At 43.1% G+C, this 27,803-nt stretch overlaps 1 protein-coding gene across 1 annotated transcript in view; it reads left to right on the forward strand.

Annotated features, from left to right (window-relative positions):
- Positions 1-2,928: 2,928 nt before the first annotated feature.
- Positions 2,929-27,803, forward strand: part of LOC138953248 (uncharacterized) — a 231,007-nt gene continuing 206,132 nt past the window's right edge. Inside the window, exons 1-6 of the mRNA XM_070325049.1 lie at positions 2,929-2,990; positions 5,177-5,265; positions 7,979-8,098; positions 13,914-14,012; positions 25,054-25,128; positions 25,960-26,026. Coding sequence (XP_070181150.1) covers positions 5,248-5,265; positions 7,979-8,098; positions 13,914-14,012; positions 25,054-25,128; positions 25,960-26,026 — 379 coding nt within the window. The 5' untranslated portion in view covers positions 2,929-2,990; positions 5,177-5,247. The remainder of the gene's footprint in view (positions 2,991-5,176; positions 5,266-7,978; positions 8,099-13,913; positions 14,013-25,053; positions 25,129-25,959; positions 26,027-27,803) is intronic.

Here is a 27,803-nt window from a genome sequence, read left to right on the forward strand (position 1 = left end):
AGAATAAGATAGGATCCCCCCCCCCCCCCCCCCCACTATCAACTACTGTAAGAACTGAACATGTTCCATACTGATAAAATGTACCTCTAAAACAGCACATAAAAATAAACTCTACCAACACATCACAGTGGTTAAAGAACGACTAAAACTACTAAAACATACTAGATGTGTATTCCTCCTCCGCATCTTGTGCTCCGCCTCCTCCGCCTCCTAAAATTCCTCCGCCGCCTCTTCTTTCCAATCTTCCTCTTCCTCTTCCGCCTATCCCTCCTCCTCGTCATCTTCTTACTCCTCCTCCTACTCTTACTCCGCCTTTCCCTCTTCCTCCTCCTCCTCTGCCTATCCCTCCTCCTCCTCTCCCTCCTCCTCCTCCTCTCCCTCCTCCTCCTCCTCTCCCTCCTCCTCCTCTCCCTCTCCTCCTCTCCCTCATCCTCCTCTCCCTCCTCCTCCTCTCCCTCCTTCTCAGTCTCTCCCTCCTCCGCCTCTCCATCCTCCTCATCTCCTCTCCCTCCTCCTCCTCCGCTCCCTCCTCCTCCACCTCTCCTTCATCCTCCGCCTCCTCTGTCTCTCCTTCCTTCTCCTTTGGCTCTCCCTCCTCTTCCTCTCCCTCCTCTTCCTCCTCCTCCGCCTGTCTCTCCTCCTCTCTCTCCTCTTCCTCCTCCTCCTCGCCTCCTCCTCCGCCTGTCCCTTGTCCTCCTCCTTCTCCTCTTCCTCCTCTTTCTCCTCTTCCTCCTCCTCTTCGCCTCCCCCTCCCCTCCTCCTCCGCCTCTCCCTCCTCCTCTCCCTCCTCCTCCTCCTCTCCCACTTCTTCCTCCTCTTCTTCACCTCCTCCTCCCCTCCTCCTCCGCCTGTCCCTTGTCCTTCTCCTCTCCCTCCTCCTCTTCGCCTCCTCCTCCCCTCCTTCTCTGCCTGTCCCTTGTCCTCCTCCTTTTCCTCTCTCTCCTCCTCTTCGCCTCCTCCTCTCCTCCTCCTCTTCTCCCTCCTCCTCCTTCTCTCCCTACTCCTCCTCTCCCTCCTCCTCCTCTTCCTACTCCTCCTCTTCTCCCTTCTCCTCCTCTTCTCCCTCCTCCTCCTCTCCCTACTCCTCCTCTCCCTCCTCCTCCTCTTCCTACTCCTCCTCTTCTCCCTTCTCCTCCTCTTCTCCCTCCTCCTTTCCCTCCTCCTCTCCCTCCTCCTATCTTCTTCTCCCTCCTCCTCCTCTCCCTACTCCTCCTCTCCCTACTCCTCCTCATCTCCCTCCTCCTCCATCTCCTCCTCTCCCTACTCCTCCTCCTCTCCCTCCTCCTCCATCTCCTCCTCTCCCTACTCCTCCTCTCCCTACTCCTCCTCTCCCTACTCCTCCTCTCCCTCGTCCTTCTCTTCCTCCTTCTCCTCTCTCTCTCTTCCTCTCCCTCCTCCTCTTGCTACTCCTCCTCTCCCTCCTATTCTCACTCCTCCTCCTCTCCCTACTTTTCTTCTCCCTCCTCCTCTTCTCCCTCCTCCTCCTCTCCCTACTCCTCATCTACCTCCTCTCCCTCCTCCCCTTCTTCTCCTCTCGCTACTCCTCCTCTCCCTCCTCCTCCTCTCCCTCCTCCTCTTCTTCCTACTCCTCTTCTCCCTCCTCCTTTTCTCCCTCCTCCTCCTCTCCCTCCTCCTCTTCTCCCTTCTCCTCTTCTCCCTCCTCTTCTCGCTACTCATCCTCTCCCTCCCCCTCCTCTTGCTACTCCTCCTCTCCCTCCTTGTCCTCTCCTCCTCCTCTCCATCCTCCTCCTCTCCCTGATCCTCCTCCTTCTCTCATCCTTCTCTCCCTCCTCATCCTCTTCCTACTCATCCTTCTCTCCCTCCACCTCCTCTTCCTACTCCTCCTCTTCCCCCTCCTCCTCCTCTCCCTCGTCCTCTTCTCCCTCCTCCTCCTCTCCCTCCTCCTTTTCCCCCTCCTCCTCCTCTCCCACGTCATCCTCTCCCTCCTCCTCTTCTCCCTCCTCCTCCTCTCCCTACTTCTCCTTTTCCCCCTCCTCGTCCTCTCCCTCGTCCTCCTCTCTCTATTCCTCCTCTTCCGCCTATCCCTCCTCTTTATCCTCCTCCAGCCCTCCCTCCTCCCCTTCCTTCTCCTCCTCCTCCTTCTCCGCCTCTCCCTCTCTCTCCTCCGCTTCTCCTTCTTCTCCGCCTCTACCTCTACCTTCTCCTCTTCCCCCCCTCCTCCTCCACATGTTCTTCTTCCTCTTACTCCTCCTCTTCTGTCTCCTCCTTCTCCGGAAAGTATAATTACATAGGAACAGACAGACAGACAACCAAACTGATAGAGACAGGCACACTAACTCTAAAAATCATTATTTAAAAGTTAGGAGAAGGAGGAGGAGGAGGAGGAGTAGCAAGAGGAGGAAGAGGGACAGGAGGAGTAGGGAGAAGAGGAGGAGGGAGAGGAGGAGGAGGAAGAAGAGGAGTAGGGAGAAGAGGAGGAGGGAGAGGAGGAGGAAGAAGAGGAGTATGGAGAAGAGGAGGAGGTAGAGGAGGAGGAGGGAGAAGAGGAGGAGGGAGACGAGAAGGAGGGAGAGGAGGAGGAGGGAGAGGAGGATGGAGAAGAGGAGGAGGGAGACGAGAAGGAGGGAGAAGAGGAGGAGGTAGAGGAGGAGGAGGGAGAAGAGGAGGAGGGAGACGAGAAGGAGGGAGAAGAGGAGGAGTGAGAAGAGGAGGAGGGAGAAGAGTCATTGGTTACATGCAAAACCACACGCATACACAAGTGACATGTATATATCCCACGTTTATGTTTTAGTAGGTCTTACAATCATTAATTATGATGTTTTATTTTCAGTCATTAGTTTTTTTCACAAGTTTGGAAAAATAGGTTTGTCCCATGTTTATGCTTTGCTAGATCTGAAAAGGTAGGTCGCTTTGATTACGCGGCAAAGACTTCCCCTTTAAGGTTTGTGTCATGTGTGTATTTCAGGTGTGGAATCCAAAAATCTACACGGAGGTCCATTGCTTCAAGGGTCACAAAACAAAAATTGTCGGTGCGTTTTCCCCTTTGCACAACGCATTCGTGTGCGCATTCACGCTCATAAGCGTACACGCTTACATACATATCAGAGGATTTTATTCACTGATGAAACAATGTGACAGGCAACATAATCAGCGAATATAGCTTTAGAAAGAGTGACATGCACACACCACTTTTATAAACATAAGACTATCATGGAACGGAAATTTACGATTAATGGACCAATCGACCATGCATGACACACACACACACACACACACACACACACACACACACACACACACACACACACACACACACACACACACACATGTATATATACATCTATATATATATATATACGACTAGTGTCTGTGATCTGTGCGCGATGCACGGCCAAAGTTCTCGATGGATCTGCTTCAAATTTGGTGGGCTTATTCAGAGAGACCCCGGACACAACCTCATCGATGAGATATTTCAACACGTGCTCTCAGCGCGCAGCGCTGAACCGATTTTGGTTTTTCTCTGGATCCATTCCCAGTAACTCTTCCTTATCTTCTCCAGTGTTTTCAGCGTTTATCTCCCTTCCTTCGTGTGGCGTCAATCCATATTCCCGTTACTACGTTACTATTTTTAGAATGTCGCGATTGCACCCGTAAGTTGTCCTTATAGTAAAAGTGAAAAGGTCGAATCAATTTATAGCCACGCGAAAAATACACTGTCATCTATCTCTATACATTTATAGATATAGATATACGTGTGTGTGTGTATGTGTGTGTTTGTGTGTGTGTGTGGGCAACACCTGTGGATTGTAGAGTTCTGTTTGTGATGTGGTCTAGCGGCTTTTGTGTGTCAGTATGTTCAGGCCTTCCTTCGAGAAGCCATAACAGTTATTCTCAATCCCGTTTGAGTGGACTTCGCCTTCAAAGGTGATTGTGGTGTTTTGGTCACTGAATCATTTTCGTGCTGTTCCCATTCCACCTGGGAGGGATTTAAGTTCATTCAAAGGGGGTCGAGTGTGACAGGGAGACTACCGTCGCCCTTCACGGCAGACTCTGCAGAGTTGTTCGCCTTAGAAGTTGTGGGCTTTCCTTGCATGTACCCGTAAGTTGTCCTTACTGTAAGAGTGAAAAGGTCGAATCAATTTATAGCCACGCGAAAAATACACTGTCATCTATCTCTATATATTTATAGATATAGATATACATATATATTATATATACGGCTTCTGTGTGTGTTTGTGTGTGTGTAGGCACACCTGTGGATTGTAGAGTTCTGTTTGTGATGGGGTCTAGCGGCTTTTGTCTGTCTGTATGTTCTGGCATTTGAGAAGCCATAACAGATACTTTAGGGCTAAGAAATAAGCTCTAAAATTCTCAATCCCGTTTGACAGGACTTCGCCTTCAAAGGTGATTGTGGTGAACCGCCACGCTGTCTGTCTCTGTCTCGCGATTCACCCCGGCGAAGCCGGGTATTCCTCTAGTATGCTATGTCTGCGTATTATGAGCAAAAGTATTGGTATTGCAGTGTATGAATTCTTGGACAACTCAAGCATACATATATGTAAGGTTCTTTGGGATCGAGTCATACAAAGTAAGTTCGGCTGGGAGTCTTACTGTTTTGCTTTTCACACGTTGCAGTGTTACTGTGTACTGCAGCATCTTTGTTTTCAGATTATTCGTAAACCGTTCATAGCGCTCACGCAATGGCTTTTGCTTGGCTCACAGACAGTCCGGCTAGCATCAGTCCGCTGACAAACCTTCTATTCACACACCCGAGCGCACCGACAACACACACAATAACTTTGCAGCTGTACCCTAAATCATTAATTCGCTGACAAAGGGGAAGGTACTTAGCAAACTTATTAATGTAACACTCGTCAACAAATTCATCAAAAGGCACAGACACCTCAACAAGCAGGCACGACTTTGTGAAGTTGTCAATCAAACACATATCGGGCCTTGTGTGTTGCACATTGGAAAACACGTGATTTTCTGTGTTGTCAAAATGTGTCGGTTTCACCACTTGGTCTTTGAGGATGCAAGAGTGTACGTTTGCTTGTGATATGGCTGTACACACAAATTCTGCGACTCGGAGTTTCAAAATATCAAAATTCTATGGAAAGGGAATGTTGGGAACATTTGAAATATTCAGCATCTAGGCTATTGAAAAAAGTGGACTTTGTGTTCATTCTTTCTCCTGCTTCTCTCATTTTTTCAGATGTCCGTGTGAGCAACGCTAGGAGTCTTCTGTTTTCTGCCTCGGATGATGGTTGGGTTTTCATCTGGAGGATGGACATCTTCAAAACGGTGTGTCTGCCTTTGTGCCTGCGTCTGTCTGCTTTTGCGTCTGTTTCGGCGTGTATGTCGTTCTGGCTGTATCTTCAAAACGGTGTGTCTGCCTGTGTGCCTGTGTCTGTATGCTTGTGTGTCTGTTTCGGCGTGTATGTCGTTCTAGATGTATGTTCAAACCGGTGTGCCTGCCTGTGTGCCTGTTTTTGTCTGCTTGTGTGTCTGTTTTGGCGTGTATGTCGTTCTGGCTGTATCTTCAAAACGGTGTGTCTGCCTGTGCGCCTGCCTTTGTCTGTCTGTTTGTGTGTGTGTTTCGGCGTGTATGTCGTTCTGGCTGTATCTTCAGAACGGTCTGTCTGCCTGTGTGCCTGTGTCTGCCTGTGCGCCTGCCTTTGTCTGTCTGTTTGTGTGTCTGTTTCGGCGTGTATGTCGTTCTAGCTGTATCTTCAAAACGGTGTGTCTGCCTGTGTGCCTGTGTCTGTCTGTTTGTGTGTCTGTTTCGGCGTGTATGTCGTTCTGGCTGTATCTTCAAAACGGTGTGTCTGCCTGTGTGCCTGTGTCTGTCTGTTTGTGTGTCTGTTTCGGCGTGTATGTCGTTCTGGTTGTATCTTCAAAACGGTGTGTCTGCCTGTGTGCCTTTGTCTGTCTGTCTGTGTGTCTGTTTCGGCGTGTATGTCGTTCTGGTTGTATCTTCTAAACGGTGGGTCTGCCTGTGCGCCTGCCTTTGTCTGTCTGTTTGTGTGTCTGTTTTGGCGTGTATGTCGTTCTGGTTGTATCTTCTAAACGGTGGGTCTGCCTGTGCGCCTGCCTTTGTCTGTCTGTTTGTGTGTCGGTTTCGGCGTGTATGTCGTTCTGGTTGTATCTTCAGAACGGTCTGTCTGCCTGTGTGCCTGCATTTGTATGTATGCTTGTGTGTCTGTTTCAGTGTGTATGTCGTTCTGCTTGTATCTTCAAAACGGTGTGTGTGTCTGTGTCGATTGTATACTTGTTTGTCTGTTTCTGCGTGTATGCCGTTCTGGCTGTATCGTCATAACGGTATGTCTGCCTTTGTGTCTGCATTTGTCTGCATGATTGTATGTCCGTTTCAGCGTGTATGTCGTTCTGGCCGTTCCGTTTTTGACCGCTCTTGCGATCGGCTTCTGCAGCAGTAGAAATAACATAAACACACGACATACGCAAGGTAGTTCTGTTCAGGGTATGTCAAAGTTACAACGTTTTGCCTATGCTGATTTTGTGTCGATTTTTCATTCGGCCCTTCCGTTTTTGTCTGGTCGATTTTGAGGGTACCCTTACTTGAGCGGCGGTCGCGTGATCTCGGTAAAAGAAATATTTAATCCAAAAGGTTATCCTGAAAGTTCAGTGAACGGACTTAACTGGCATACAAAGTTTTAATTAAATGACACGGGAATAAATGCTATAATTTGGGTGCGAAATTTGTTGCAATAATTGTTTGGCCAAGTTTATATAAACAGTCAAAAGCTTTACACAACTACCTCACAGATGACTACACATACCTTTAGTAGTGCCAACCAAGCGAAACTGTGTGCAGTTTGTCTGCTCGTATCTCCCGCCACAATGTAATTAACATTTCCCGTGATAAAGGCTCTGTGTGGTATGCCAAAATGGACCCAAAATACCATGTTTTACACTTTCCTTACGTAATTAAACACAATATCTTGACTTTTAGTTTTAGGTACCCACGAACGAAAACAATCAATTCGCCCTCTCGCCGAGACTATTAGACTTCCATGTAAGCTGTTGACGTTATTAGTTCACGTACGGGATCTGATGTGAGCCTGATCGAAAACCACGCTATCCTGCCCGGACAACGCAGTTTTCGACTCCTTGGTATCTTTTTGAAATAAGGGCAGGAGCTACCATAAAATACAGCGTTTTTTCTCTTCAACTCATTTGACCACAACATTCATGAAACTGAACTGTTTGTGTTAAAAGTTGGTGTGCATTTGCTTTAATGTATGTAGAATTATAGCATATGGTCCCAAAATATTTGGTCTTAGATTGACTTTAGTAAAAATATGTAAATGAAAAATAAGGAAAACGTTGAATAGAAACATGTTAGATGACAAGATAATTTCAAAACTATTCATCAGAATGATTTGAACTTTTGCAGAAATGTTTAAGACATGCTGATAAATGATTCGAATGGATAAGCTCTAGGGAAAAGATATACACATTTTCCAGTTCATAAATTATGTACCCAAAAAGTCAACATTTCTATCACTTTTATTGTTTTTTCTAGAGCTTATCCGTTCGAACAAAACAACTATCAGAACATCTAAAGCATTTCTGCAAAAGTTAAAATCATTCTGATGAATAGTTTTTGAGATTGTCTTGTCTTCCGTGAACTAACATGTTTTGATTCATCGCTTTGCTTATTTTTCATTAAATACTTTTTACAATGTCAATCCAAAAGGTTTTTTTCTTTTTTTTAACATATAGTATTATTCTACATACATTCAAACATATGCACACCAAATTCTAATACAAATAGTTCAGTTTCATGAATGTTGTGGTCAAATGACTTGAATTGAAAAACGGCGTATTTTATGGTACCTCCTGCCCTTACATTGATAAGATGCCTGAGGTATGACTGAAAACACTGGGGGCCCCATGCGCCCGGAAGTGTGAAGCACAGTAACTTATACCTTTTTTTCAGCCAACACATGAAAGGGAAATATCTGTAATGTCTTGAATGCTGTTGCTGCCGCAGCCATTGCAGAAAGTGCAAGTCGGGGACACTATGTCGACAATGGGCCTGACCAACGAGAAAGGAAAGCGGGGCTTCTGGTGCATGGTGGAAAACGCAATCGTCCTCTACGAGTATGAAATGGTAAGTACACGATCTAACTAGATAAAAAAATAAAAAATAAAAAATAAATTATTTCGGTGATGGGCATAGGAATGTTTTGGGGGAAATATTTGTACGTTTGTATGGTTAGTTGGTTTTTACATTCAGTCAGTTTTAACTGAAATTACGGATTAATTAATTGTTTTGCATTGCACTGTATTGCATCGCAAATTTACGAGGTTTGATCCAAACAAAATAATCAAATGTGATTTTCCCAGAGACTTTTTGGCGGATCTAGCCCAAATTACAGTAGCCATTAGAACTACTCTCCTTATACACCGATAGAAAGTCACAAGCGTCCGAGCCAGTTAGAAGAGGCCTTAAGATGGCCTTATTTGGGGTTGCATTTAATCTCTGATTTCACAGCTCTTTTGAGGTCCTGGATGCCGTGAAACTTCTTGGCAAACAGTCTGATTTTCAAAGAGGGAATAACCAGAAAACACAAGGGGTTAAATCGGATCTGAAGAATTTTTGAGTCAAAAATGGGATCATTAAATTATCCCATTTTTGCCTAAAAAATGTTGGACTTTGAAAAATTGAGTAACGGCCCTTCTTTTGTCGAGACTAGCATTATCATGGAGAAAAAATGGTGTTCTGGCTTTCGCAGTTTGGTCGTTGACTGCTGAACTCGTGAGTAAGTTTTGGTAATAAGGGTTCTGCATAGTAAGTGACAATGACAGTGCTGTTAGCAAACAGAATATCGACAGCAACGGGACTTCCGTGGTTGAACAATACAGCGAAGAGCCCTGTTTCTGCTTTGAAACCCTCGCTTGCAACTTGGTGCGTCTCTTCATTTTGCAACAGACACGCTTTGTTTCTGTGTTCTCTGGTAATAAAGTAAAAGGAAACCAAAGTTTCATAATCAGTGACTACAGTCATCCAAAGTTTGGGTCTACTGGGTTAAAAGAAAACTGAGCAGATCGCATGCAACAGGAACGTGTTGCTTTTTCATGTAACGTTCTTCAAATTTGAAGAAATGTTCTTTGTATGATCACCCAGCTACACTCTTTCAAAGACGTGAAGTGTGTCATGGTGCTTGACAAAAGACCCGGTTTGAAGTCTAACCCAAAACCTCGTCATTTATGACGTAGCAACCTAATGACGTTATCTCTTAGAGGTACGCCAGTTACATGTTTGGCCTTTCTAATGATTCATTATTTTTAATGATCAATGATCAGAGACATTTTATAATAGCGGTTTAATCATTTTATCTGGATCATACCTCGTTTCTGAACTGTGTTGTGTTGTGTTGTATTCTATTCAATTCTATTCTATGCTATGCTATTGTATGCTGTTCTATTCTATTCTGTTCTGTTCTATTCTATTCTGTTTTATTCTATTGCAAAAGAAGTCTATCCCTAACCCTAACTCACGCACTATATTCGTTTTTCAATACACGACTGAAAACCTTTGGGCTAAATCAAAAAGAATTAAATACAAGAATAAAAAATTCAGAAAAGAAGAAAAAAAGTTGAAAAAAAGTGTTTTACAAACGTCTTGCCACTTAAGGGACTCGTACTCGAGACTGCCGGCTCTCGAGGCAAACGTCTTACCACCCTGCCATCGAGGCACACAAAATGAAGGCGTGAAAACTAAAACTTGAACTGCCAACATAACTTCAACGTGCCCGGGTTCTCGAATCGAGCATTTGTTGACTTGTCGGTTTTCCCGTTCGTATTTGTGTTTTGTGCGTTTTCTTGATCTCATCATTACATGTAGTCGCGGTGTTGCTTATAGGGCATTACATTTTCACCAAAGCTGATGTTACTAAAAAACAAGTCGCGTAAGGCGAAATTACTACATTTACTCAAGCTGTGGAACTCACAGAATGAAACTGAACGTAGTCCGCCGCTAGTGCAAAAGGCAGTGAAAGTGACGAGCCTGTTTGGCGCGGTAGCGATTGCGCTGTGCTTTACTGTACCTCTCTTCGTTTTAACTTTCTGAGCGTGTTTTTAATCCAAACATATCATATCTATATGTTTTTGGAATCAGGAACCGACAAGGAATAAGATGAAATAGTTTTTAAAACGATTTCGGAAATTTAATTTTGATCATAATTTTTATATTTTTAATTTTCAGAGCTTGTTTTTAATCCAAATATAACATATGTATATGTTTTTGGAATCAGAAAATGACGAAAAATAAGATAAAATTGTTTTTGGATCGTTTAATAAAAAAATAATTTTAATTACAAGTTTCTGATTTTTAATGACCAAACTCACTCATTAGTTTTTAAGCCACCAAACTGAAATGCAATACCAAACTCCGGCCTTCGTCGAAGATTGCTTTGCCAAAATTTCAATCAATTTAATTGAAAAATGAGGGTGTGACAGTGCCACCTCAACTTTTACAAAAAGCCGGATATGACGTCATCAAAGGTATTTATCGAAAAAATGAAAAAAAACGTCCGGGGATATCATACCCAGGAACTCTCATGTCAAATTTCATAAAGATCGGCCCAGTAGTTTAGTCTGAATCGGTCTACACACACACACACAGACACACAGACACACAGACACACACACACATACACCTCGACCCTCGTCTCGATTCCCCCCTCTATGTTAAAACATTTAGTCAAAACTTGACTAAATGTAAAAAATAGAATGGGTAATTGTGTGAAAATTGTCCCGCTGGAAGTACTCAATAATTATGCAACTTTTTGATTATTTCGATTCATTACATCATTCAAAACGAATGAAATGAATAAAACGAAGAAAATACAAAAATTACGAGTTCAGAAAAAAAAAACATATTGCCGTCGAAGAGGATCGAACCCGGGACCACGTATGTTAGGGAAAGCGATCGGGCGCTTTACCAACTGAGCTGTTCTGTCGCACTGTAAGCGAGAGAGATTTTAACTTCAAATACTACACTTGAGTTCTCGAGCGTGGGCGATCAGTTGTGACTCGACTCGAGTTTCCGAGTCTCTCCGTTAGTATTTGTGTACTGTTCTTTCTTTCTTTATTTGGTGTTTAACGTCGTTTTCAACCACGAAGGTTATATCGCGACGGGGAAAGGGGGGAGAAGGGATAGAGCCACTTGTCAATTGTTTCTTGTTCACAAAAACACTAATCAAACATTTGCTCTTTCTTTCTTTATTTATTTGGTGTTTAACGTCGTTTTCAACCACGAAGGTTATATATCGCGACGGGGAAAGGGGGGAGATGGGATAGAGCCACTTGTCAATTGTTTCTTGTTTACAAAAGCACAAATAAAATATTTGCTCCAGGGGCTTGCAACGTAGTAGCCTACAATGTATTACCTTACTGGGAGAATGCAAGTTTCCAGTACAAAGGACTTAACATTTCTTACATACTGCTTGACTAAAATCTTCAAAAAAATTGACTATATTCTATACAAGAAACACTTAACAAGGGTAAACAGAGAAACAGAATCCGTTAGTCGCCTCTTACGACATGCTGGGGAGCATCGGGTAAATTCTTCCCCCTAACCCGCGGGGGATGTGTACTGTTCTTTTTATCGCTAAGTTTGAGGCAAGTTAAGTTAATAACTGACCCTATGCTCCTATTCACTTCGTATACGTTTGGAAAGCAATATCAAGTAGCGATTATTTCAAGCGTGACCGACATTATGGCTACGAAATGCATTGACCAATCGCCGAAAGGCGCTGACGTCTTTGCATGAAAGGATTTCCCTACCGACAATCCTCTATTCTCGATGACATGCAAAGGATTTTGTTCGGGAGAACAACGATCTATGGATGGTTTATTATATAAAGGGAAGCAAGCGGTTAAAAACGGGCGTCGATAGAGCCAATGAACAGTGATGTCAACTTGTAGTACTTCATTCACGTGTGATTGTAAGTATAACTTACTTCCGGCACATTCCCAGATGAATTCAAACCTGCAATAGTTAGGCCCCTCATCAAAAAACCTTCACTTGACAAGAATTCCTTGAAAAACTTTAGGCCCGTTTCGAACTTGTCATTCCTTTCAAAAATCACTGAAAAAATTGTCCTTTCACAACTTCTCACTCACCTAGAGCAAAACCACCTTCTCAACACCCATCAGTCTGCATACAGGAAAAACCATAGTACTGAGACAGCACTTCTGAAGATTGTAAACGACATCCTTCTTAGCTTTGACGAAAATCAGGTCTCCATTCTAACACTACTGGACTTGTCTAGCGCATTCGATACGATAGACCACGAAATTCTGCTCCACAGGCTTCAGCACTCCTTTGGTGTTCATGATCTGGCCCTGTCCTGGGTTCGTTTGTACCTTACTAACCGGACGCAGACCGTTTGTGTCAACGGCATCAAATCTCAACCTTCAGCTCTCCAATACGGTGTCCCGCAAGGGTCCGTGCTTGGCCCCATACTTTTCGTTCTATATGCCTCCCCTGTGTCCGATGTTATCAGTCGCCATGCGTTGTCGCACGAGAGTTTCGCTGATGATACACAGCTTCATCAGTCTGCCCCCCTTGCTGAAGTTGACGATCTGGTATCTCGGACACAGGATTGCATTGCGGACCTCAGTGATTGGATGTCTTTAAACAAACTCCAGTTAAATAGTGACAAAACCGAAGTTATGCTGGCCTGTCCTAAGAAATTTCTTAATCACCCTTCTCTTCCTGCCTCTCTCACTGTCAACGAACTACCTATCTCTTTCTCTCCGTCTGTCCGCAGCCTTGGCGTCACTCTCGATCCAACTCTCTCTTTCCAAAAACACATCTCTAACATCTGCAAGTCCGCCTATCTAGAGCTGCGCAAGATTAGTTCAGTCCGTCACTACCTCACCGCTGATGCAACCAAAACGTTGGTGTGTTCTTTAGTCCTCTCAAAGATAGATTATTGCAATTCTCTTCTGGCCGGTCTCCCTAAGTACCTTTTAGATAGACTTCAAAGGATCCAAAATAACGCTGCCCGCCTGGTCTTCAAATCTTCCAAGTATGAACACGCCACACCCCTTCTTCACTCTCTACACTGGCTGCCAATCACTAAAAGGATCGAATACAAACTCTCCTCTCTTTCTTTTGCCGTCGTTTCTGGTTCTGCCCCAGAATACTTGTCAGAACTCCTCAATCTCTACACCCCCTCTCGTCAGCTTCGCTCCGCCGCCGACACTCGACTCTTCCGACTCCACACAGTGCAAACAAAAACATGTGGCGAGAGGTCCTTCGCCTATCAAGCCCCTGTGACCTGGAATAGATTACCACTGCCTCTCAGACACACAGATTCTCTCACTACATTCAAGACAAATCTCAAAACACACCTCTTTCAGCGCAAGTGATTTCCCCCCCCCAGCATCTCCCCACCCACCCCATCTCGCCCCACCTCACCCCCTACCTAGCGCCTAAAATAACGTGTATATATATTTTCTGCGCTTTGTGTCAGCACTGTGTGTGTGTGTGTAAATAGTACCGTTGACACGTTTTTATATAGAAGCCTACTGTGGTTCTTGTGCTTAGGCTGTGTATTGGACTGTCATTGTATGCCTGCATTATTAGTTGTCAGTAATTATTACATGTGCTGATTGTTCTCTTTGCCTGCGCGCGTATAGTATGTTGGTTATGTTTGGTCATAGTATGTTTGTTTATGTTTGGTCGTTATCTTGCCTGTGCGTGTATTGTATGTTTGGTCGCTTTCTTTGCCTGTGCATGTATAGTTTGTTGGTTATGTTTGGTCGGTTTCTTTGCCTGTGCGTGTATAGTATGCTTGGTCGATGTATGTATTGTAAAGCGCTAAGAGTAGACATTTTTCTAGAATAGCGCTATAAAAGTTTGCATTATTATTATTATTATAACGAGAAAACAATGACTTGGTTTTTTTAAGTTCTACGATGACTATGCCATGATGGACTCGAACGTCTTCAAGCTGGAGCGGGTGTCAGGCTATGATGACCATCCTAACAGAATCATGGTGGTCACAGAGGTAGGTATTGTAGACGCATGTTTGTATAGTTTCTAAAATCACCGTCTTCAGGCTGCAGACTCTCTGGTGTACAGTACCCCCCCTCATACACACACACACACACACACACACGCACGCACCACCTTCACATTCAGAGCAAACAAATCTAAGCAAAATAGGTCTTACATGTAAGGAGTCTTAAATTGGAACTTTCTTTCTTTTCTTTTCTTTTTTTGGTGTTTAACGTCGTTTTCAACCATTCAAGGTTTTATCGCGACGGGGAAAGGGGGGGGGGGGGATGGGATAGAGCCACTTGTCAATTGTTTCTTGTTCACAACAGCACTAATCAAAAAATTGCTCCGGGGGCTTGCAACGTAGTACAATATATGACCTTACTGGGAGAATGCACGTTTCCAGTACAAAGGACTTAACATTTCTTACATACTGCTTGACTAAAATCTTTACAAACATTGACTATATTCTATACAAGAAACACGTAACAAGGGTAAAAGGAGAAACAGAATCCGTTAGTCGCCTCTTACGACATGCTGGGGAGCATCGGGTAAATTCTTCCCCCTAACCCGCGGGGGGTAAATTGGAACTTCATTCACTGATGTTATGAACACACCTAAAATGTAGGCTTTGTAAGGGAAGGATTCTTTGAATGGAGGTCAATTTACAGAAGTTATGAAAAGAGGAACAACTGGAAATGCAAGGTCTTAAAAGGGGGAGGAGGGACGGTTTGTGTGGGGAGGAGGGACGGTTTGTGTGGGGAGGAGGGACGGTTTGTGTGGGGAGGAGGGACGGTTTGTGTGGGGAGGAGGGACGGTTTGTGTGGGGAGGAGGGACGGTTTGTGTGGGGAGGAGGGAGGGAGGAATTCGACTGTACGTGTAGCAGAGTGTTTGTTTGTGCTATTACGTCGCAAGGACAACTTCATATGTTTAACCCATATGTGCCCACCGTCCCATATATGGGACGCTACCTTTTAGTGGAGATTATAAATTAACTGAACCCAATAAAGTGGTTATCATTCCCCAGACATATCAAGGGAGGCTACGTGTGTCCAGTTTCAGGGCCGGACCCAGGGGGGGGTTCCAGGGGTTCCGGAACCCCACCCCTGGAAAAAGCATGTACCTTGCTTTGAGTGGGTTTTTTTTTTTACTAGTTTTAGCACCAAAACAATGCTGCTCTTAACCCTCAAAACAAGGCCCAGAATGCACCAGATTGCACAGATTTTAACCGTTTTTCAAAAATTTTCCGGGGGAGCATGCCCCCGGACCCCCCTAGTTCGCGCGCTTGCAAGGAGGAACCCCCCCCCCTTACAACTCATTTGGTCCGGCCCTGAGTTTTCGTGTTGAACGGGATGTATCTCCCTTACCGTTTCACACAGGTGCAGCCATTTGCATTTTTTGGTCTGAATTGATGAGCAGAATGGCAAGCAGTAAAAGGTAAGTTGTTATTTTCTTTACCAAGGACTTTTATATATCAAACAAAGAATAAATAATGGAGATACTGATGTTATCTGAATATGGATTTCGCGGATTGTTTAAAAAAAAGTTTTGCTTGCATCTGTGAGTGTTTGAAGTGCCGTCCCATATATGGGACCGTGGGCACGAGAGGGGTGGGTTTTTTAACACATACAAAGAAGGATTTGCTTCTCTTGTCTTCCAGACTCTATAATGTCAACGAAGTTTTATCAATGCTGGAAGATGACAGCAGTGTCCAGGAAGCCTCTGTCTTCATTGAGCCACCTCCAGTGACTGAGGACACTGATGAAGACAGCGGAGAAGAAGACGGGGAAGAGACAGTCTCCAACCTCAATGGCCGTCAGCTGCGGGCGCCTGCTTCTGCCACAGTTGTCAGGAATGGTCAACGCTAGCCACTTTATGAACCCGAGAATGACAGGTCTTCAGATGAAGAAAGAGTAAGATTGGACTTAACCTTGTGTAAAGGCCACTCAGACGCAGAATCTCAGCATCGACGAGTCGATGGTGCCGTATTACGGCAGGCATGGCGCTAAACAATTCATTCGTGGTAAACCAATCAGGTTTGGGTTCAAAATGTGGGTTCTGACCACTCCTCTGGGATACATCGTTCAGTGCGAGCCCTACCAAAGAGCCACAGGACAACCGACAGCGTACCCGGGCGTTGGCATGGGAGGGGAGGTGGTTCTTATCTCATAGCCGAGCTGCAGGAAGTGGAGAGATGCTCGTTCCACCTGACGTTTGACAATCTTTTCACGAGTTTGAAACTGGTGGATCGGCTGTCGGAAAAGAACATGGCGTGCACAGGCACAATCCGAGCAAATCGTCTCGAAGACTGCCCACTGAGAGATGTGAAAGACATGCAGAAGACGCCAAGAGGAACCTTCGACTATGCCACAGACACAAAGTCAGGTCTCATTGTCGTGCGATGGAACGACAACAATATCGTGAACGTCGTCTCAAACAAGGTTGGGGTACATCCACTTCAGGTGGCAAAGAGGTGGTCAAGGTCAGAGTCCAGGCAAGTTCAACTCCCACAGCCCTTCCTGATTCGCCACTACAACCAAACCATGGGAGGTGTTGATCGCACTGATCAGAACGTTGGCAAGTACAGGGTTGCCATACGCTCGAAGAAGTGGTGGTGGGCCATCTTTGCCTACTGCCTAGACGTCTGTATCCAACAGGTGTGGCATCTGTACCGAGCAACTGAGGCTGCAAAGAACAACCCGCTGGATCTTCTCGCCATCCGCAGGCGAGTTGTCAGGGTCTACCTTGGCCGCGCTTCACACCATGCAGCACCTGACCGTCAAAGAGGCCACGTTTCTGTGGACAAGCGGGTCTTGGAAGAGATCAGGTTTGACCGACTGGACCATCTGGTGGAATTATGGCCAACACAACTGAGATGCGGAGCTTGCAGCAAGAAGACCAAGCATCGTTGCTCAAAATGCAAGGTCGGGGTTCATGACCGATGCTTCCGGCAATATCACACTAAATGATGTTCTTCACCACGACTGCAACACTCTATTCTTCAGTTGAATTGAAGTCAAAATGACAAAAGCCACCGACTGTTTCCAGAGTCAGAAACGAAATGTCGAATTGTGTTCACAGTTTGTTTCATTCTGTACAAAATGTTAGAATGAACAGTTTATTTCCCATTTATCAAAGGCAACAATTGCTCAAAAATCAGTTGTGTGACTTGTTTATGTTATCTTGAATGATTTTATTTCAATAAAAGTTCAGATCATCTGTAATTTTTGCTTTTCTATGTAATGTGAGAAAGTAAGAAAACCCCTACCCTCTCGTGCCCACTGTCCCATATATGGGACGGTAACGTTTTGTCTTCTAAATCACTAATTTTAAAGTTGTACTCCAAATGAGTATGAAATAGGTCAATTATAGACCAAATACCATGCAAACAAGCAATTTTTGTTTGAAAAAAAAATTTGGGCATATATGGGAGTAAAGACGCCGTTGTGATTCGGAGATAATGGGAGAGGGAGGAGTAGGAGGTAACAGTGTTGAAGTGGGTTCAGCATAATCGTTTTCATTAAAGTTATGGAGCAGACAGAAATAACTTGCATGAAAAGCACTTGATGTGGATTCTAAAGGATTTGACACTAGGAACAGCGTTTTCTAGTCAGTTTCTTCATTTATCACATTTATTGGGGGGGGGGGGGGGGATTCGCCGTACATTGGGGTGTGCACGTTAAAGATCCCACGATTGACAAAAGGGTCTTTCATGGCAAAATTGTATAGGCATAGATAAAAAGGTCCACCAAATACCCGTTTGACTTGGAATAAAGTCCGTGAAAGGTGAATGCTCGCCTAATAGGTTACCGAGCTTTACTGGCCGATGTGAATGCGTTATATATTGTGTGTAAAAAAAAAAGTCTGTTTCAGTGTTTGTCTGTCTGTCTGTAAAAAATTCCATTTCAAACGGCGGAAATTAATATGTAAGCGCCTAGGGCTATATCTAGATTAGGCGCATAAAAAATGATCACAATAATAATAATAATAATAATTAGAAGCAACAATGTAGATAATGTAGGAACAGCATTTGAAAAGTTTCCGACTATGCCTTATCCTTATTTATATATGGATTTTAATGGGTCTGACACTCTGTCATGAAGTGGATTATGGTGCGAATAAAGGAGTTACTGTTATGTATTCGTGTTCTGCCCTACATCATTAAACTGACTCTTCACTCTTCGCACTACACACTTCAAACACAGAATTTGGGAGGATACAGACTTTTATACAACTCCTGTAATGCAACCGAGGGGTGGATTAAATCTAGTTGATTAATTTTAGACAAGTGAGAAATTAGAACGAACTACTTTGATTACACCAAAATCACACGTGGATTACTCGAAGTAAGAATAAAGAGGGCTAAAAAATAATCAATACTAGAATTTATTTTTAGAACATGACATAATTTGAAACCCAGACGATTGGACCCTGTTGCGGAAGAATACAACGTTGACTCAAAACTGTAACAACAATGGCTGACGTGTATAAAGTACACGCATACCTCGCCAGGTTTGTTTTTGTGACTAGTCGACAGACGATGCCATTTGCTTTGTGTGTGTTTTTGTTGTTGCTTACTGTACATGACATACATTACGTGTAAAATCCAGTTCTTTAACAGGCAACAAACCTTGCAAATTTCCAGAAGCTGCAATCTGAAGCGACCTATCTCTGATTCTAGCAGACGATCTCTCCAATGTTTAACACAAAATCAGCAAGCTCTCCCGTCACATAGAACGTCCATTATATAGTGCAATGTTGAAATGAAGTTACCGGTCTGAAACATTTAGTCGTTTCTTCTGAGACAATCCTTGTTCTCTTATCATCTACAGATTTACCGCAGTCTTCACCACGCGAATTCACAACAGAAGTCAGACTTTCGAACATACAATCTACGAAGGCAAGCATGATACGTCATGACGTCATATGATTCCTAGCATATTGACGTAATGCTAAACATCCGGTTATCCCGAGTTTTCTCGGTAATACTCCGTCACGGCGGAGGGCTGACCGTGCACCCAAAAGCGGACTCAACCAAATGGGTATTTTTTGAAAGCTTGGGGCCTGCCGAACATAAAAATCGATGTTAACAAGAAATATTCACGGGCGCACTTTCTCTTTTCAGTCAAAATTCAACTATACCATGAAGAGTGATGCACGAGCATTTCAGACGCTTGCCTCTGAAAAAAGAAGTTCTCAGCCAAATTACGAACTCAAACTGGTACGTTTTACATATAAATGTGTTAGTTGGTATCTTTTGATTATCACAAAACAATTTGCGACTGCTTTGGCCGAGGATGCTGGTGACAGTATCATTATTATGAACCCTACCCTAAATCTAGGAAAGACGTCGTCCAAAATGTAGGTAAGTTTTGATTAAAAAATAAATTCACACAAGACTAGTATTGTTGTTTGGCTTCAATGGATATATTTTCGTCAAGTATGATGTCTTTACATAATATCTGTAAAATATGAATGGATTTGAACCATATACTATGTCACTATGACCTTCCAATCTTCCTAACCCCCAGCCCAGTAAAGCGTGCGAGACGTTTCCTGAACAAATGTCGCTTTGTGGTGCGAGTTCAGTGTGACATGATTAGTTTCCAGAACCCCATTTCTGACTTTCGAAGTTTATCTGCATACATTTAGCAATGCACGAGCAAAATATGACAACTTAATGGTGCCTTTTGGTTTAATGCTATGGTAAAAAATCCTAGTGATAGTGTTTACAGCTTGAAACAAAACATAACAGAGGAGAGTAGTCTTCCTCAATCTGGTTCAGAGCATAATGTATTTCTATTTTCAGAGGTAGCATTATTTCTGATAAGAGCTAGAGCCAATATAATGATGCTGAATATTTGAAAAATGAACTTTGTGACTCATCTGAGTAGCAGAAGAGCCTTCGTGATCGTCAGCGTAAGGCTGGCTGTCTTCAAGGCAATTCCTAGATGAACAACTTAACACTGCGTTCGATTATTCGCCCGTTTCTAGAGCTTTGAAACTTTACACGCGTCTAGGGCTACATGAACGCTTTACAATACATACAATATAGTTGACTCTCGCGTTATTTAAAGGTCACCCAAGGTCATTACCAGGCAAAAACGAGGGAAAACCGACTGAAAGTACCATTTTCTGCAACTGTTTGTTAGAAAAAGCTTTCAAATTCAATTATTTTTGGGGGATTAACGCATCTCTAGACATGACAATCATCCGATTATCAGACATCAATTGTGGAGGTCACGACAAGCTCATTACCAGGCAAAAACGAGGGAAAACCTAGGGAAAATATCATTTTCTGCAACTTGTGTGAAAGTAAAAGCTTTCAAACTCCATCTTCTTCTGGTATTGGCGCATCTCTAGGCATGACAATCATCTGATTAACAGTCCCCAATTTTCAAGGTCACAACCAGGTCATTACCAGATAGAACCGAGAGAAAACCGAGAAAAAATACCATTTTCTATAACTTTTTTGTAAGTAAGAGCTTATAAACTCCATCTTCTTCTGGGATTAGCGCTGATTTCTATGACCCTGAAGTCCGAGGAAAGTTTTCTTGGCCCATGCCTAGTTTGAAGGTCATGACAAGGTCAAGTTTACACGTTTTCTATTTGTGTTCGGCTATTTTCTAAGCTAAAGCTGTTGAGGCAGATTCATGACATCTTCCTTCGCCCACAGGGGCTCTAGGGGGGTGGGCGGGGCTGGATGTAATAGGGGTAGAAGAGAAGGGGAGAGAGAAGAAAAAGTCAATGTTAAGGTGTTCATCTACCAATAGCCTTGCGGTCTGCAAGCCTGACTCTGAGGATCACACCGGCTGTCCTGGCACTCAGACGAGTCATAAAGTTGATATATTTTCCGTCGTTTTATCCAGTAATGACCTTGTTGTGTGACCTTTAAATATTACGAGAGTCAACAATATTTGTTTCATGTCTTATAATGCCCTAGACGTGTGTAAAATCCCATCCTTGTCATGACCTTCAAACATTGCATGGGTCAAGAAAACTTTCCAAAGACTTCAGGGTCATTGAAATCAGCGCTAATCCCAAAAGAAAATGGAGTTTATAAGCTCTTACTTACAAAAAAGTTGCAGAAAATGGTATTTTCCCTCTGTTTTCCCTCGGTTTGATCTGGTAATGACCTTGTTGTGACCTTGAAAATTGAGGACTGTTAATCAGATAAATGACATGTCTAGAGATGCGCCAATACCAGAAGAAGATGGAGTTTGAAAGCATTTACTTACACACAAGTTGCAGAAAATGGTATTTTCCCTTGGTTTTCCCCGGTAATGACCTTGTCGTGACCTCCACAATTCATGACTGTTAATCAGATGATTGTCATGTCTAGAGATGCGCTAATCCCAGGAAACAATTGAATTTGAAAGTTCATTCTTACAAACAGTTGCAGAAAATGGTACTTTCCCTCAGTTTTTCTTCGGTTTTACCTGGTGATGACCTTGTTGTGTGACCTTTAAATATTACGAGAGTCAACAATATTTGCGTTATGTCTCATAAATCCCAAGACGTGTGTAAAGTTGTAATTAAGCTTTAGCTTCCAAAATAGCTGACGTCCAGAAAGTATTTTATTTGACCGTAAAAGATATTCCCAAATAGAAAACGTGTAAATTTGACCTTGTCATGACCTTCAAAGTAGGCATGGGCCAAGAAAACTTTCCTCGGACTTCAGGGTCATTGAAATCAGCGCTAATCCCAGAAGAAGATGGAGTTTATAAGCTCTTACTTACAAAAAAGTTATAGAAAATGGTATTTTCCTTCGGTTTTCTCTCGGTTCTATCTGGTAATGACCTTGTTGTGACCTTGAAAATTGAGGACTGTTAATCAGATGATTGTCATGCCTAGAGATGCGCCAATACCAGAAGAAGATGGCGTTTGAAAGCTTTTACTTACACACAAGTTGCAGAAAATGGTATTTTCCCTCGGGTTTCCCTCGTTTTTACCCGGTAATGACCTTGTCGTGACCTCCACAATTGATGTCTGATAATCGGATGATTGTCATGTCTAGAGATGCGTTAATCCCAGGAAACAATTGAATTTGAAATCTTTTTCTTGCAAACAGTTGCAGAAAATGGTACTTTCCCTCGGTTTTCCCTCGTTTTTGCCTGGTAATGACCTTGTTGTGACCTTTAAATAACGCGAGAGTCAACTATATTTTACGTATTGTAAAGCGTACATGTAGCCCTAGACGCGTGTAAAGTCTCAAAGCTCTAGCTTAAGAAACGGGCGAATAATCGAACGCAGTGTTAAGTTGTTCATCTAGGAATTTGCCTTGAAGACAGCCAACCTTACGCTGACGATCACGAAGGCTCTCTTGCTACTCAGATGAGTCACAAAGTTCATTTTTCAAATATTCAGCATCATTATATTGGCTCTAGCTCTTATCAGAAATAATGCTACCTCTGAAAATAGAAATACATTATGCTCTGAACCAGATTGAGGAAGACTATTCCCATCTGTTATGTTTTGTTTCAAGCTGTAAACACTATCACTAGCAATTTTACCATAGCATTAAACCAAAAGGCACCATTAAGTTGTCATATTTTGCTCGTGCATTGCTAAATGTATGTAGATAAATTTTGAAAGTCAGAAATGGGGTTCTGGAAACTAATCATGTCACACTGAACTCGCACCACAAAGCGACATTTTTTCAGGAAACGTCTCGCACGCTTTACTGGGCTGGGGGTTAGGAAGATTGGAAGGTCATAATGACATAGTATATGGTTCAAATCCATTCATATTATACAGATATTATGTAAAGACATCATACTTGACGAAAATATATCCATTGAAGCCAAACAACAATACTAGTCTTGTGTGAATTTATTTTTAATCAAAACTTACCTACATTTTGGACGATGTCTTTCCTGAATTTAGGCTAGGGTTCATAATAATGATACTGTCACCAGCATCCTCGGCCAAAGCAGTCGCAAATTGTTTTGTGATAATCAAAAGATACCAACTAACACATTTATATGTAAAACGTACCAGTTTGAGTTCGTAATTTGGCTGAGAACTTCTTTTTTCAGAGGCAAGCGTCTGAAATGCTCGTGCATCACTCTTCAGGGTATAGTTGAATTCTGACTGAGAAGAGACAGTGCGCCCTTGAATATTTTTTGTTAACATCGATTTTTATGTTTGGCAGGTCCCAAGCTTTCAAAAAATACCCATTTGATAGAGTCCGCTTTTGGGTGCACGGTCAGCCCTCCGCCGTGACGGAGTATAATACATGTCCGTGGGTTTTTCAATGTTCGGTTATTTCCGTGGCTTCATGCGGAAAGGGAACCGTCGTCTGCAATCAGTCAACGACATGGACCATTCTGGTCCTTGTTGCTGACAAAAACATGATTTTAACACAGAATGTAATGTCAGAATATAAACGCTATTGTGTTTTAATCGTAGCAATAGGGTCCGATATTTAGACGAGACAAGTATAATGCCGACGAGTCGGAGGATAAGAATAAAGTAAAACAATAGGGACTATTTGAATGACGCGCATTTGACACTCTGAGTGATTAGGCTGAAATGAAATTGCCTACAAAATGTCGTCTGCATGACTGCATGTTCGACCCGTGTTGTTCTTTGTATAAATAGCTTAAACAATGACGACAACTCGTTGATTACTGGAAAATAAACCACTCGTGGGTATTTGCAGCCGCTTGGTAATTCACTCGTGTGCTCCGCACACTCGTGAATTACCAAGCGGCTGCAAATACCCACTCGTGGTTTATTTTCCAGTAATCAACTCGTGGTCATTGTTTAAGCTCTATATTAATTCCTCACAAATTACAGCACAATTCTTCACTTCAATACATCAATAACAATCAACCTCTCGAACACACAGTTCACACAATCTTATAGCAATTACTCAAACATGTGATTAAATACATGGTATAAAGATGCCATCTCAGTAATAGATTAGCGCACAAGTTAAGGTGTTTACAGACACTCACGAGTTCGTATCACGGCTCACTGCATGTCGTCATTTACACATCCTTGTGCCGCTGAATCCACGTAGATGATGATTTCCAAGAAACACACTCTCCTTGTAAATGCTATTATGCATATTTCACACGTTCCTCCCCGAGGAAGACTATTCCGCCATTAGTGAGTAGCACCGTCGTTTCTACGACTGGTAACGATGGGGACTCCCCCGTCTAGCCATCTCTGCGCCGATGTGGTCTCTTCCTCCACCATCGCTCCACATTCTCCCGTGTAAGGTCCGTCCCTCGTACACGCCATGGAAAACTCCTCATGGAAATTCCTAAAGAATTAACCCAAATCTTAATACAACTATCTCTTAAACCATCTCTTCTTCCTAAACAGTCATGTATCATCTCATACATTCTCGTTCATTCTACATTCACATTCCGTCCACAGTCAATATATAAGCTATACTTAATCTATGGTTAACACTACCATACATAGCATCACCGTCTTAAACATAACATAAATGCGTAACAACATTTATGTTCAAGAAATTTTCCAACAAAAACCGTGATACAATCACAACAAGAATTCTCTTAAAACTTCACACTAGAATTTAGTGCACTTTGTATACACTAACATTTACATTCCAGCTATGTATTCAAGATTCAATAATATACAACATAGTAAATCATTTACCTCAAGAGACCCGTCTCTTGAAAGAGTGCGTGTTCCCCGAACAAGACCGACACACGCTGACAACCTTCCTGGTTCAAAATCTTAGGCGCTGTAATCTTTCTAGTTCATAACCAGCTCTATTTCTCAAACTTGTAAACACAACTCATGTCAAGCTAAAGCTATTTCCTCGTGCAACCCACGAAACCCGTGATAACGCTTCTCCTGTACCCTACGCATCGCAATTCAATATTTAGGGAGGTTAAAATCACGACGTGTTTCACATCACAAATATCCTACTCACATGTTTGTGACACACTCAAGGTCCTGTTTTTTTTCTCGATTTCATTACAAAATAAATTCTACCTTAATCAGAGTTGCACGTATGAAACACAAATTCTGCCACAAACGAAGCTTATTAGCATACTTTCCTTGGCAGGATGGAGGAATGAGGCACCTGAATCCTGTCACGGCCTCTTTGGTGGGCTACATGTTCCCCATGACAACTCTGCGCGTGAGTCTTCCTCTCCATCTGTCTCTGTTCATCTCGTCCTCTCTGTCTGTCTCTGTTCATCTCGTCCTCTCTGTCTGTCTCTGTTCATCTAGTCCTTTCTGTCTGTCTCTGTTCATCTCGTCCTCTCTGTCTGTCTCTGTTCATCTCGTCCTCTCAAGCAGAATGACAGGTCTAATGAAAAACAAAGAGGCAATGAGTCGGAAACAAGATCGCGATTCTTTCCTTCGCTGCACGACGCAAATCTTCTGTGACCTTTGACCCAACGTAGCTTCCACATTCGATCACTAAGCTTAATATTTACAACTAAAAAACCGAGGGGTGGAATACTGAGATGAACCTACAGAACTGTGCATCCTCAAACCTGACGTATTTATCCCAACATTTTATGAACTCAAAACACAGAAAGTTGCTTTCACACGCCAGCTTTGATTGCAACAACGTGCTGGGGCCCCAAATCATGTGTTATCAAAACGGAACTCGTGTTTCAAAGCATGGCTCCCTGTGTTGATTTGGCACTTATTTTCTCACTACCAAAATGATGACAAAAACGATGTTTGATGGTTTGTTGTCAGACCAGCTTTTTTGTCGGTCCTCGGGGGGCATATCGACTTTTGTTTCATATTTATTGACCGCGGCTTCGGCCTTGGTCAATAAATATGAAACAAAAGACGATAATTATGCTCCCCCTCAGACCGACAAAAAAGCTGGTCTGTCAACAACCCATCAAACATCTTATTATAATGATCTGTTCATATACGATGATTGCATGCTTACTTTAGCATTGCAATGATAACTGTTTAAATGTTGAATGTTTTTTCATAATTGTTGCAGCTGATAGAAAACTATATCTACAACGCCTTCAGGAGGCGAGCGTACATGGTGCTGGGAGAAGGAGGAGGTATGTGAGACCTGCAATGGTGCTCAGAAACAGAGAGAAAAAAATCTGTTATCTGAGAGAGAGAAAATGAAAGTTGTACGCCCTCACGGCAAAGCAATTAGGGGCATGTTACACGGGAAAACCCCGGCTTTGAATAAAAAATTTAAAAATTAAAAATGCAGGGGGGGGGGGGGAGGGGGCGTGTAGACAGATGGCTGCCGGCCGCTAGAGGAGACCTGAAATGGGCTAGGGACCGGGTCGGGTCGTCTTGGGTCATTGCTGAAATGGTTACTTTATGGGCTGTTGGCCGAGCGGACACCGGGGCTTCATATTTGTGCATGCATGTATTCGTGTTTCTGTTATCAGAAAGGTGTTTTCTTTCTTTTAATGCTCTTGCACCTTAGTAAGGAGAAGTGTTAGGCCGACCGTGCGTAGACGGAAAATGTTGTACACTTGCAAGGTGTGATGACCTCCAGATATGCATTAAGTCTGGTTCACCCTGGTAAACTGCGATCACTGCGGGGTCAAGTCAGTTCGGGTCGAAAAAGGAAAAGTATTAGTTTTTCTAATGTTCTTAAAGCCAGGGCTGAGAAATGGGAAATTATCTTTGTTTTTGACATTTTGTATGCTAGAGCTTTAAAACTTCACACGCTTCCAGGGTGTGATGACCTCCAGACATGAGGCAAGCGTGGTTGACCCTAGTAAAAATTCAAATTCACAGCGTACTCATTATTTGGAAAAACATGGAACTTTATTTTTTCTCAGACGTTTTTTGAAGTTTGAAATTTTACACAGTGATGACCTCCAGATGCGATCAAGTCTGGTTGACTCTCGTCGAAGGTCACAGTGGGGTCAAGTACGGGTCAAAAATGAAACAGTATATAATTTAGATATAATGATTTGGAAATAAGTGCTTTTCAACTTTGGATACTTTTGGGGTTTCGTGAAATCCAGACATGGCTCAGGTCTGGCTGATCCTATTCACATTTCAAAGCCACAGTGGGATCAATAAGTAGGAAATTATCATTTTCTTCAAATTGTATGGAACTGGCATAGCAATTAATTTGCTTCTGATTGTTATCATTGTATTGTTGTGTGTGTGTTTTTATTTTTTTATATTTTTTATATGAAATTGTTTCTTCTGATCGTCTTTAAACAATAGATTGATGAAACATCATTTGAAACCGGTGATCTTCTTCTTCTTCTTCTTCTTCTTCTTCTTCGTTCGTGGGCTGAAACTCCCACGTACACCCATGTTTTTGCACGAGTGGATTTGTACGTGTATGACCGTTTTTACCCCGCAATTTAGGCAGCCATACGCCGCTTTCGGAGGAAGCATGCTGGGTATCTTCGTGTTTCTATAACCCACCGAACTCTGACATGGATAACAGGATCATTTCCGTGCACACTTGGTCTTGTGCTTGCGTGTACACACAAAGGGGGATAAGGCACTAGCAGGTCTGCACATAAGTTGACCTGGGAGATCGAACAAAACTCCACCCTTAATTAACCCACCAGGCGCGGCCGGGATTCGAACCCACGACCTCCCGCTTTGTAAGCTGGTGTCTGACCACTAAGCCATTGCGCCCGTCAAACCGCTAATCTAACCAACAGTTGAATTTCCTCCTTTTTTTGTCATCCGCGAACTTTCGGTGAATGTTTTTTAAATCCAAATAGAGACTCGTCGTGTTACCTCTCAGTACACAGTCCCCTATAAATGCAAGACGTCTGGTAAGATCAAATCTAATCTGCTTGTCTCTCTGCCTCCTGACGGTGTGTGCTGGTACCGGGTATGTGC

The sequence above is a fragment of the Littorina saxatilis genome, linkage group LG2 (genome assembly GCF_037325665.1).
Source record: "Littorina saxatilis isolate snail1 linkage group LG2, US_GU_Lsax_2.0, whole genome shotgun sequence".
Classification (NCBI taxonomy): Eukaryota; Metazoa; Mollusca; class Gastropoda; order Littorinimorpha; family Littorinidae; genus Littorina; species Littorina saxatilis.